Source organism: Prionailurus bengalensis, chromosome C1, assembly GCF_016509475.1.
Source record: "Prionailurus bengalensis isolate Pbe53 chromosome C1, Fcat_Pben_1.1_paternal_pri, whole genome shotgun sequence".
NCBI lineage: Eukaryota > Metazoa > Chordata > Mammalia > Carnivora > Felidae > Prionailurus > Prionailurus bengalensis.
This window is the reverse complement of record NC_057345.1, coordinates 77,970,311-77,983,052: the sequence shown is the minus strand read 5'-3', so window position 1 is coordinate 77,983,052 and position 12,742 is coordinate 77,970,311. Positions and strand designations below refer to the sequence as shown.

At 44.5% G+C, this 12,742-nt stretch overlaps 1 protein-coding gene across 2 annotated transcripts in view; it reads left to right on the top strand.

The window, feature by feature from the left end:
• Positions 1-12,742, top strand: part of TGFBR3 (transforming growth factor beta receptor 3) — a 209,501-nt gene that overhangs the window by 145,770 nt on the left and 50,989 nt on the right. For both annotated transcript variants that reach the window (XM_043575555.1, XM_043575557.1), the window contains one exon: positions 9,761-9,944. In XM_043575555.1, coding sequence (XP_043431490.1) covers positions 9,761-9,944 — 184 coding nt within the window. The remainder of the gene's footprint in view (positions 1-9,760; positions 9,945-12,742) is intronic.

The window sequence follows — 12,742 nt, the reverse complement described above, 5'->3', positions numbered from 1 at the left end:
ACTTTGTGCACAAAATACACCAAAGCATCATCTCAATGCCTTTCTGTGTGGGCACTGTTAGATGAACTCTAGGACCCATCTGCCATCAATACTATTTATATAAAAACCTAAATTCAAGAGAAATTCCTATTCTACTTTACGTCTTTTTTCCCCCTTGAATGGAAGGAACTAGCAAATACTTGACACCACAGGTGTTTTGGAAATGTCGATGTGTTTTTCTTTGCTTTTTTTGTTTTCCTTGTTATGCTCTATTTTCCCAATCAGGCAACTCCAAAAAGAGATTTGTCTGCACAGGAGTCAGGGAAAAGGAATAGCAATGGTAAAAGTTACGGACAGGGCAAGATAGAAGAGGGAGAGGAGCTGATCCTGATTGTCCACAGGCTGCACTTTCATCAATGCCAAAGTCATGTAAATGTGTGAAGCTGGGTGTGTGAGCAGAGCAGCCCCACGGAGCTTTGTAACCTGAATAGCAGGCGCTCACCAGCCACAGCTCAAGCTCCAAATGGACCACAGCTGAGCTATAGGGCGTGTGTATGTGATTCCTGGAACAAATTTTCCTCTGCGATGTCAGCAGGCTTTTCTTCATCTTTGGGGAGCTGTGTCTCCTCTGATTTCACAAGGCCCACTTCTTTCTTTTCAGATGTGCAAGAAGATGACTCTATCCATGACTTGGCTTTACTCTCTCGTCTTGTTTTTTTTTTTTTTTTTTCTTTTTTCTACCACTGCAGAGGAGAAGATTCATACTTGATCACCATGCTGCAATCCTGTTCCTGTTTGCTTCACAAAGATTATTTGAAATTTAAATAATATTTGTATCTATGGCCTACAGCAATGATCCTCAACTATGCATTGGAATCATGGGGCGGTGGGAGGAAGGTTATAATGCAGTTTCCTGGACCCCACATTCCCACCCATCCTGGAATCTCCAGGATGATTATACTGGTCTAAGGATCACACTTTGTGAAGCATTGGATTTGAGATGGCTTCTTGACATTAATTTATGTTCTGAGACCAGATCAAGAAGCAGATGGATAGATGGATATTATCAGTGTTTCCTTACAATCATATTGGAGGAGGTCCTGGAGTAATACTGTCGAATAGAAATAAAATGTGAACCACAGAGGGAATTTAAAATCTTTTGTTAGTACATTTAAAAGGGAAAGGAAAGGCACCTGGATGGCTCAGTCACTTAAGTGTCTGACTCTTGATTTCAGCTCAGGTCATGATCTCAGGTTCGTGAGATCGAGCCCCAAGTCTGGCTGTACACGGACAGCATGGAGCCCGCTTGGGATTCTCTCTCTCTCCGTCTCTCTCTCTCTGCCCCTCCCCCGCACATGCTCATTCTCTCCCCCTCTCTCTTACTCCCTCTGTCTCTCCCTTTCAAATAAATAAACATAAAAATATATTGTTAAAAAGTAAGGGAAATAAGTGAAATTATTTGTAATGGCATATGTAATTTAACACAGTATATCTACATAATAGCATTTAACATAATCAATAAAAAATTGTTGAGGTTTCTTTAATCTTGTACTATATGACACAGTACAAAATCTAGTATGTATTTTACACTTGCAACACAGGTCAGTTTGTTTAGCAATATTTCAAGTGTTCAATGGAGTGTGGCTACTGTATTGGACAGCTATAGAGCAGGTACAGTGTGCTCTGAGCCATTGGCAGACACGTGACTGATGGAAGTGCTCGTTCTCATTTCTCCACTACTTCCGTATGTGAGTGACCTCAGAGTCCTTCTTAGCACAGAACTTTAGGCAGGTACTACCAGTTGATTGGACCTCAAGATTCATTCATTCACTAAATACTTCTTGAATATCTTTTCTAAATACAGCACTATTTTAGGTGCATCACGTATACCCATGAACAAAGCAAAGATCCCAGCCTCTGAAGGAGCTTACATTCTGGTAGGAGGAGATGGACAATAAACATAATAAATAAGTAAATTATATGGTAGTTTAGAAGGTGACTTTCCAAGAACATGGAAAGCAGGTTTGGGGGTGTATCAGGATTGCTAGAGTGGGGGCTGCTGGGTAGTTGGATTGTAATTTTTAATTGGCCCCATGAGAAGATAACATGTGACTGGGTGAGCAGAAACTTCAGATGAGACTTCTTTTTTTTTTTTTAATGTTTATTTATTTTCATGAGACAGAGCATGAGTAGGGGAGGAGCAGAAAGAGAGGGAGACATAGAATCCAAAGCAGGCTCCAGGCTCTGAGCTGTCAGCATAGAGCCCAATGCGGGGCTTGAACTCACAAACCACGAGTCATGACCTTAGCCAAAGTCAGATGCTTAACCAACTGAGCCACCCAGGTGCCCCTAGATGGGACTTCCTTATCAGGACTGTTCATCAGGGAACATTCTTCGTAAGGTGAGGGCAGTGGGGAGGGGATAGAGGAAGGGGAGGGGAAGGGCATAGGATGAGTGAATCCTTATAGTATGGTACTACCTTCTCTCTCCCCCCTCACCGAAGACCAAACTAACTCGGGGGAGGCCCACAGGGATACTGTGATGCAACCACCAGGCCTCTGAGTCAGCTGATGTGCTGAGTTAAGTGCTAAAACAGAGAGCCTCAGTTCCAGGAAAATGGTGACTGCACCCATCGGCCAGGATTTGTTCACCTCACTAGAACTTGGGAGATAAATCTTGAGGCTTCCATGGATCTGCTTAGGACTTTAAGAGTTAAAGTTTAAATGCAGGTGTGGAAACAAAAAGGGCTGGTTGCCTCTTTGCTTTTTTCTTGCTCTTTTGGACAAGGTTGTTGAATCTGATCCAGAAAAAATAATAAACTTGGCTCTTGTTGCCTAGCCGTAAGTTCTTGTAATAAAACTCCCAGCACTGGCAGATAGAGTAATGTTCTGCTCTTTAAAAAAAAAATCTGGTAGCATAACCAGAATCTACAATACAAATGTCGTGCATGGTTTAAGTAGGGAAGAGCATTCAGGAGGTGGCTCAGTGTGCATCTCAGTAGCCTGGGGTTTGTTGGGCAGTACAGTGCTTCACGTTTGCCCCTTCTGGCCAAGGATCAGGATTCTTAAAGCTCTATGCTCCGTTCATTCCCACAGGGAGATGTTTGTCATGTCAGGGAATGTCAGAGGATTGGGTTTTAATTAGCAAGCAGGAGGAAAGTTCGCTGAATTCAAGGGAGGACATGGAATGATGTAAGAATGTGTTTTTAGGTGGAGGTATTGGGTGAAAAGGCAAATCATGGGCTTTAAATGTTGGCTGAAAGAGCATTTCCACAGGCAGTGAGAGAAGTAAGGAGTTTGGGTTACAGGAATGAAGAAACTATGGCATATCCTTTCCTGTAAGTAACAGAACCGATTCTCATTCAGCAAGCAATTATGGAGTCCCTGCTTTGTGCCAAGCTCCATGCCACGCAAGCCCCGGAGATTTAGAATGAGCAAGGTGCTTGATTGACTCTTGAGCTGTTTTTCTTTATCAGTTTTGCTGATAAAGAGTCACATTTCATGTGAGAGAGGGGCTCGACTAGAGGTCTGACAAGGCACCTGCGCGCTGCTCCACCCTGAAGACAGAAGGGGAGTCTGGGAGGCTTCACAGAGAAGGTGGTTCTGTGGAAGTTCAAGGAGAGTTACCAGATGAGGAAGGCTGGAAAGAGCAGTCCAGGTGGGAGGGACCTGGATGTAACAAGACTCAGGAGCCTCAAGTAGCAGGATGTGTTCTGCCACCAAGCGATTCCATATGGTGAGTACATGGGGGAGTGGTAGCCAGTGGGGCAGGCAGAGGCCCTTTCTGGTCATATGCCATTTAAGATGCTTAGATACTGTCCTGCATCATCATGAGTTTACTCTTTAGAAAGATCTCCCAGCAAGGAGGAGTGGTGGAAGGAGACCAGATTGGAAGATAGGGGGTTACTCTAGTGGTTGAGATGCAGGTGTCTTGAGATACAGGGCCAGAAATGGGGTGGCGGCATGGCAAGAACCCACCAATAAGGTGGAGTAAAAGAAAATACCTGCCATTTTATCCAAATATAAAATCCTTGCTCTTAACATTTTTTAAAACATTTCCATATTCACTCATAGTTATTTTCCTTGAAGTGGTGATTGTAGCCCCTCCTTGTATTAGAAAAATATTGTTTCTTGCTCTTCTCTTTATGTCTGTGTTCTTCCACAGACTGTAACCCAATCCAGACTCAAATAAGGATACCATACCATGAAGATCAAGTAGGAGACTAGAGTGCCAGATGGTAGAGGGGATGACAGTGATAGATCATGTGTTTATTTCAGCAGGGTTCTTAACAGGTTCTAGCATGATGCCCTTACAGACCAGGTGAGGACAGTTCTATGGGGTTACTTTGTAGTTGATGAACAACCTGGGACCCCAGCATGTGCTGTTTAGCATCTTTGGGTCAGCATGGGAGTATACCTGTAAGTCACAGACCTTAGCCTGGTCTTATTCCACTGCTCAAGTATTTAGATGAATGTATAGAAGGCACGCATGTGAAATTCAGTGATATTGACAGCTAACAGAATAAGGATTTTCTTAAATGTTTGTTTATTTATTTTGAGAGAGAGAGAGAGAGAGTGCAAGCATGAGCGGGGAAGGGACAGAGAGAGGGAAAGCGAGGACCCCAAGCAGCCTCCATGCTCAGCACAGAGCCCGATGTGTCACCTGATCCCACCACCGTGAGGTCATGACCTGAGCCGAAATCAAGAGTCAGACGCTTAACCAACTGAGCCACCCAGGCGCCCCCAGAATAAGGATTTTTATGTGTCCGACACAGATTTGATATATGGGTCTAAGGAATAAATATAAGACTTTGTGTTTCTATGAAAGAATTACTGCTATAAGGGAAGGATGGAAAGAACCTCAACCCGGTAAAATGAGCCCTGGGGATTTAGGTGCCACCATCTCCACCACCACCTCCCCGGCGTGAGATGCCGCTCTTTCTCCCTGAGGTTATTGCAGAAGCCTACTATTGGTCTCCTGCTCTTTCCGCTCTTCAATCTAGACTGGCCACAGCAGCCAGAGGTAAAAATTTTTTAGATGTTTTCGTGAACTCTCAGTGGTGTCCCATCTCACCTGGACTAAACACCATAGTCCTTAGTGGCAGTCTGCCAGGTCAGATTGGACCTTCTCAGCTCTGTGACCTCTCTGACCTTTTCATCTACCTGTCCCTCCCGCTCCATCCCGGTGCTCCAGCCACACCGGCCCCGCCTCTCTCCCTTCTGCTTGCCAGACCTTTACATGCGCTGCTGTTTCAACCACAGATGCTTTTCCTTCTGACCTCCGCAGGGCTTTATGCTGTGACTTTCTCAGCTGGACTTTCCCCATGACATTTAAGCCTTCGCTTCTCTCAGTTTATTTTGCTCCATAGCGCCTCTTGGGATACTACATATTTCGCTTATTTATTGTGCTCCTCTGGCTTCCTTAACAGACTGTAAGCTCCACAAGGCCGAGGAGTTTCATCTGTCACCTTTCTGTGCGATTACCCCAGCACCTCCAACACAGTGCCCGGCACAGATGAGGGAGGTGCTCAAGAAATATTTGGCAGGTGTATGTTTGAAGTATAAATTAATGAATATGAGATAACAGCAGAGTTCAGCTGATAGAAAACCTAATGTGATTCTGGGCTGCATGCAGTGTCCACATATATGTAGAAAAAGATTTATTGTAAGGAATTGCCTCCTGTGATTATGGAGGCTGGCAAGTCCAGAATCTGCAAAGTCCATGCCCCGATTTGAATCCGAAGGCCAACAGGCTGCTGTAGAACCTGGAAGAGCTTATTCCGGGGGTGGGGTCAGGCCTTCAACTGATTGGATGAAGCCCACACACCTTAGGAAGGACAGTCTGTTTTACTTAGTCTACTGATTTAAATGTTAATCTCATCCACAAACACCCTCACAGAAATACTCAGAATTATGTTTGACCAAATTACTGGGCACCCTATAGCCCAGGCAAGTTGGCACATAATTAACCATTACGGTGCATTTGTCAGACCACACCCCAAACCCCAAGTCTTGTCCTGAGCACCACATTTCAGAGACTATGCTGGTGAAGAACTGATAACCACAGTATCTGAGGAGGAGGTGAGGGGGCTGGAAATAGTGCTCTGAAGAAGTAGAGTCAGGATTGGAGTCAACTGACATCTTCAGATGCTTGAAGGCTTATCTCGTGGAGGAAGGAGGAAGGAATTCTTCCTCTGGGAGGCATAGCTCAGACACATGGGTAGAAGGCAAATCTTACAGATAGAACAGAAATCTGCCTCGGGAGCTGATGAGGTCTTCTTTCTGGCACGGTTAGCACAGAGGCTCACTATGACCAGGAGTCCGAAGTCTCCTGTTTGGTCTTGCTCCCGTGCCGATCCTCTGACCTTGTGTGTGCCATTTAGCTTCTCTGAGGTTTCTTCCTCTCCACTGTGGAAATCCTAGTAACGTAGCTCATAGGTCATCCTGAGGATCAGATGGAAATAACAACACCTTCTAAAACTCGGTGGGGGTTGGGGCCGACTTTTGTCGGCGTGCAACTTTGTCAGAGCCAGGAGAACTGGTGATCAGGAGGAGTGCTGACTAACCCCGTGCCGCAGCAGAAAATTTCCACTGACCTGCAGTCAGGGACATTTCACTGCCTCTGGCAGCTTGGCTTTCTTCTTATTGGAATGTGCCTGAGGAGCGGCAGTTAACTCCTTTTCCAAATTCCTCAGCTGTGAGTGAACGAACCTTGCTGCTGGCCCCCGGAGAAGACAGACTGGAGCAGGGTTGGTGGTACATGGAGGGATCAGCCAGGAGTTGCCCCTTCTTGAAGAATCAGCCATGCCCTAGTATCGCTTTTCTGTTACTTTCGGATGCATTTGGGAGTTGCTCCTTATTTCTCTCTTACACTGTATACCCCACCTTCTACTCCGAAGAAATGTACTCTAGGTACATGGTGTTTAAAACTCAAGTGCTTTATTTTATGGCTGTAACATGAATGAGGACAAAAGGAGCGGAACATCCAGGGATACTTGCCGAAACATTCAGAACTGTGCTGGCAGAGGGACAAAGGCCTTTGCACTGTTGTAGGTTTTTTGGTGACAGGCTTGATAAAAATGACTTTTTAGCACAAGTGGTTTTCAGTGAAAAGAAGATTTTACTACAGTGCCTCAGTCGTAAAAATCAGATAAACACTGAAGTTCAGTGTTGGTGAGTAGCTAAGTCTCAGAGGGTTTATACATATGTTGGCATGGTTATTGTTTGGCAGGTAAATGGTTCAGGAACTTTTTCTTCTGCAGGCATTGTTCAAAACAAGGTTAAAACTGGACAGTCCCCACTGATTTCGTTTATATGTAACTGGCATCAGGACATGTTTTGCAAATGTCATTAGCGTTCTTCGCAGCACTTCGTGGTACCTGATACATAGTAGGTGTGCATGAGGTGATAACTATTGTTAGAGGCCATGGTTTATGTCCAGCTTAGTAATGATTAGTTTTGGGCTTCCTAAACCAGGAAGCTTCTCTTATTCTTTATTAAGTACCTAACGGCCCAAATTCTAGCATAGAGATGACTGTCAACTTGAGGATTCAATCTGGGGATCCAGTAGACGTTTGAATGTTAGCAACATTCAGTCAGACCAGGATCTCTCAGGTGCAGTACTGTCGACATTTTGGGTCATCTTTGTCACGGGGGCTGCCCTGTGCACTGTAGAACATTTAGCAGTATCCCTGGCCTCTTTGCCAGATGCCAGTAGCTCTTCCCTCCCAGTTGTGACAATCAAAAATATTTCCAGATGTTGCCGAAAGTCCTCTGGGGGACAGAATCACCCCAGTTAAGAACCACTGGTAGAGAGGAAGCTGCAAGGTGCCCATGCTGCCCCTGACCCATAATAGTGCTTTTAAAATTACGGATCACTCAGTCCCAATTAAGGAAGGGCTTCTCAACCAGGGCTGACCTTTGGAATCACTCAGGGAGCTTTAAAATGATCTGAGGTCTGGGTCCCATCCCAAAGGTTCTCATTGGTCTTGGGTGTGGCCTGGACCTCATAATATTTAGAAGCTCTTAGATGCTTCTGCTTTTCAGCCAAGAGTGAGACCACAGCATTAGTAGGTCATGGAATCAATTTGGCGAAGAACATCTTTGCTAGCATTTAAATATACACAGTAGTGCCTGGTGATCTGAAAGTTTTGCTTTCCATGGTTTTAGTTACTGTTGATCAGTCGCAGTCTGGACGCAGATGCTCCTCTTCTGATGAATTGTCAGAAGGTCCGTAGTAGCCTAACACTGTGTCACTGTGCCTACGTCCTTCATGTCGCTTCATCTGCTCACGTAGGCATTTTATCATCTGACATTGCAAGAAGGGTGAATACAGTACAGTAAAATGTTTTGAGAAAGGGAGGCCACATTTATTTGCAACATATTGTTTTAATTGCTCTATTTTATTACTAGCTATTATTGTTAATCTCTTACTGTGCCTAATTGATAAGTTAAACTTTACAATAGGTAGTTATGTATAGGAAAAAACATGGTGTACATAGGGTTCACTGCTGTCTGTGGTTTCAGGCATCCACTGGGGGGGGTCTTGGGAGATATGCCTCAAAGATAAGGGGGGACTACTGTACCTGTGTATAATTGAATAGAAAATAACAGTGCCTAGCACATAGTTGGGGTACATACTATGTTGTTTGTGCATTAAGGTTGCAAACATCACTGTAAGCAATAGAACCCTAAGCAAAACCCCTGCCCTCAGACTGCTTTTAGTCTGGTTATTTGTAACCCCCTTCAGAAACTCCTTTGCTCTTTGTTAATGAGAAATAGTTAATGTGAAATTTAATACATTTATAGCAGTGTGGCTTGGGAATTTGTGAACCTTGTTGCTGACAGTTTGAGGTTTCACCCTGACATTCATAAAATCAGTTACTTTTATAAATGCTAGCCAATTAAGATGACATGTGCATATTTTCACCAGCGACTAAATTTGATTGCAGTGCAGCAGCAAGATGATAATTTTCCTCCTTTGTATGTGTTAATTATATATACCATGATGTGCTAGGTCAGCGATTGTCTAGATGCATCCAGCAGGAATGTGGTGCTTGCATAAATCATCCTGAAAGTTTTATTAGGATCAGTCTAACAGCCTCTTGACTTCATTATCTGTGGGTGTTTGGGGGTCTCACAAAATAAACTGTAACATACATTCATCTCACTTCTAGGCAGCAGTGCGATGTTGTAGAAGACTGACAGCCTCCAGCCATTCTCTTTATCTCATTGCCCAGGACAACACAAACCAGTGTCTCTGGGATGGTGGCTGTCAGTAGAGGCCGCAGTTATGGAAGACCTGGACATCAGGTTTACTTGCTAACTGGACTTTGGATTGCTTGCCCTGATCTTGAAGCCCATGACAAGCCCGTGATCACACTCCCTAGTTTCCGCTAGGCTAGAAACTCTTTACTTGAAAGGCTGGCCTTCAACTGAGATATCAGGAAAAATAGCAGTGATCATTCTTGTGATAACTCACAATGCACTCTGCAGTCTTTTATCACAGAGTTCTTTACAAATTCTAATGGCACAATCCTGCGTCACTGGTTTCTTAAAAATACCAGTAGTTCTTTGCGTCACTGCTAGCTTTGTTGTTTCCCAGGAGAAGTAGCCTTGGGACTGTTTCTTGAATCAGCTGCTGAAAAAAGACCCACCTGTATAACAAAGAGAAGAGGTTGGATTGACAAATACCCATTGTCTGATAAATGCTTTCTCTCATTATGATTCAGCTCCAGGTGACTATACCATATTAAACATGTACATTGTTCTATTTCCTCTAGGTGTCTCAGGGTTCCATGGTCCAATTTTCATCAGGAAACTTCTCCTTGTCAGCAAAAACAGAAGAAAAGAGATTCCCTTATAGAAACGACCGTCTGCTAAGTTGGGCTCGAAAGGAGTACGGAGCAGTCACTTCATTCACTGAACTCAAGATAGCAAGAAACATTTACGTTAAAGTGGGGGAAGGTAAATTTTACGTGGTTTCAGTTAATGACTGATTTATGACAGTCACTTGTTTTCTTTTCAGAGACCAGGTGGTTAGGGCAAGGAATCCTAGAATTACAGAATGTTGTAGCTGGCAGGGACCTGAGAGATCACCAGGCCTGCTCCCCTCACATTCCTTCCTTCCCTTTTTTTTTTTTTCTTTTTTCCCTGAGGAAACAGGCCTGGTAATGGCCAAGCAGGATGTTGGGAGTAGCATGGTTGAGAGAGGAGAGGAGGCTGTGGTGCAGGGTTTAGAAGACGTCCACACACAGAAATCGGAAGTGAATGAAGGGTGAGAATCCGAAGTGAAGGAAAGGAGGTGATCGCTAATGGAATAGAGGAGGAGTTGGCCAGCTGAGCCAACAGTTAGGGCTTCCTCTTACCTGTTGATCTGCAAACATTTGAAGCCAGTGTTGGTTTATGGTCTTGAGACGTGGGTTAAATTTTGGACAATAGCAGCAGAAAAGTGCTTAAATATATTTTTAATACTAATGCCCATTACAAGGACAAATTATTGGAGAAAGGAACTGTGTGGCCTTGATAAGAGATTTGCCCGTTTTAATTTCCTTGCCTTGCAGAGGGATATAAATATCTGGTAACTCAGTTTGAAAGCACATTTTTAAAAATAACTTCTTTCATCATTATTTTTAGTTGTATGTATTTGGAGACCCCATTAGTTACTAGAAATAACAACTCTTGTGAATGAGTCCTTGTTATAGTCAGGTGAGTATGTGAAAACTGCATTTCAGGTCTTCAGCGTCCATCTGCTTTCTGTTGAACTCGACAGCACTTGTCACCTCTTTCACAGACAGCATGGCAGCACAGCCTTGCTCGTTGAATGCTTGTTTCCAGCCCGTTCTTAAACCTGGGCTGTTTGACAGTTGCAGGAAAGGTGGACTCTGATGTTGGAGTATGTGCTAAGTGCAAAGGCCACATCAGGTGCTTTCTTTTCGCAGGTACCCCACTTACCCTCACCAGTAATCCTACGAGGAAACCATTACTTCCATCCTTTTACAGAGGGGTTAGTGGTGGGTTAAGCTAGCTTGCTCAAATCCGCATTATTAGTAAGTGGTGAAGTCAGAATTCAAACCCAGGTTTCCTGACTCTCAAGTCTAATGCTTGTTTCCTGATGCTGTATTTTAAGTCTTAGCTAAGTAGGCACAACCTGATAATACAAGTAGGCCACCTGGGTGGAAAGACTTGTTTAGCAGAGAGAAGAATTTTAGGTGAATGTTGGATACAAAAGCTGGAGTTTGTTACTGAACTCTTAGGTGGTTAGGTAACTTGTAATAGAGGTCAGCTCCCATTGGAACAAAATGCAAAACCTCTTTAACAAAGGTTCTAAGCCCTGGCGCATGGCCTGCATTTCTGAAGCAGAATTCTAGTAGCGTAAAAGGATATTGATCACCTGCCCCCCTCCCACTTGGAATTTGTTACCATAAGAAAATGTGTTACAGTAACATTTAGAGCTGTTGAGCTGTTCTCTTGACAGTGCAGGAACTTTTATGCACAGCTGTTGCCTGCCTTGAGAGTGAGGGTTGGTTAAGTGACTTCCCCAGGGCCACACACCGAGTCAGGAACGAACTCAAAGGCCCCCATGTCCAGTCCAGTCCAGTAACAACTGGTGACTCCTTGGTAACACCTTTGGAGCCCCTGAAACTTGATTCCAGACACGAGTCGGGTATGAGTCACTGGTATACACTGTGGAGAACAACCCTTGGGGGAAGTGAGGTTCCTTGGTTAGGTCGGTGGACCACAGGGTGATGTTGTCTGTCACCATGGATCAGGCTTCACTGAGCAGGACTCATCAGCCAGCTTCCCAGAACCTGCCCATCTCTCGCTAGCTACCTCTAGGGATCCCAAGCCAAGATCCCAAGCAAGACGAGCAGAGTCTCCTCTTGTTCTATCCCCAGTGGCTCTCAAATGTGGTCCGTGCCCCAGCAGCATCCTCATCACCTGGGAACTTGTTAGAATTGCCAATTCTTGGGCCCGCCGAAGACCAACTGAATTGAAAACTCTGGGAGTAGGGTCTAGCCGTCTGTGTTTTATTTAACAAGCACTCCTGGTGATTCGGATATGTGCTCACGTTTGAGAACTGCTGCTCTAACCACTACACCTAGAATGGAAGAATTGAGGACTTGCCGTTCTTACTCCAACTTGTCTCATTAACTGTGACACTTCCAGCACCCCTCTGATTTGCCACGTAAGCCTCAGTTTCCACAGCAGGAAAACAAGGAGTTTGCATTATTTCCTAGGTTCCCAGAGTATATCATTCCAAGTCACAAAGTTAGTCGTCAAACCTTTCCTAAAATACAAATAAGCATGTGACTTTCTCCCCCCCCCCCCACCAAAACTTGCCAGGTTTCTACCCGGGGATTCCCCTTTGTGGTTTCCTTTCTACTTGGCAGTTGGTATAAGTTTTGATGCCAGGCATGCGGAAGGTCATTTGGGGGGAAAAAAACTCGGGCACACACATGTATACACAACAGAAAATGATCAGCTTATTCAACCTAGTGACAATGGCATCTGGGACTTGAGCCCTTAATAATAGCAACTTTTTTTTTTTTTTAAGTTTTGTTTTATTTATTTTGAGAGAGAGAGTGCCCAAGCAGTGGAGAGGCAGAGAGAGAGGGAGAGTGGGAATCCCAAGCAGGCTTCCGCACTGTCAGGACAGAGCCTGACTCGGGGCTCAATCGCAGGAACCCTGAGATCATGACCTGAGCTGAAATCAAGACTTGGACCCTTAACCGACCCAGCCACCCAGGCACCTCAATAATAGC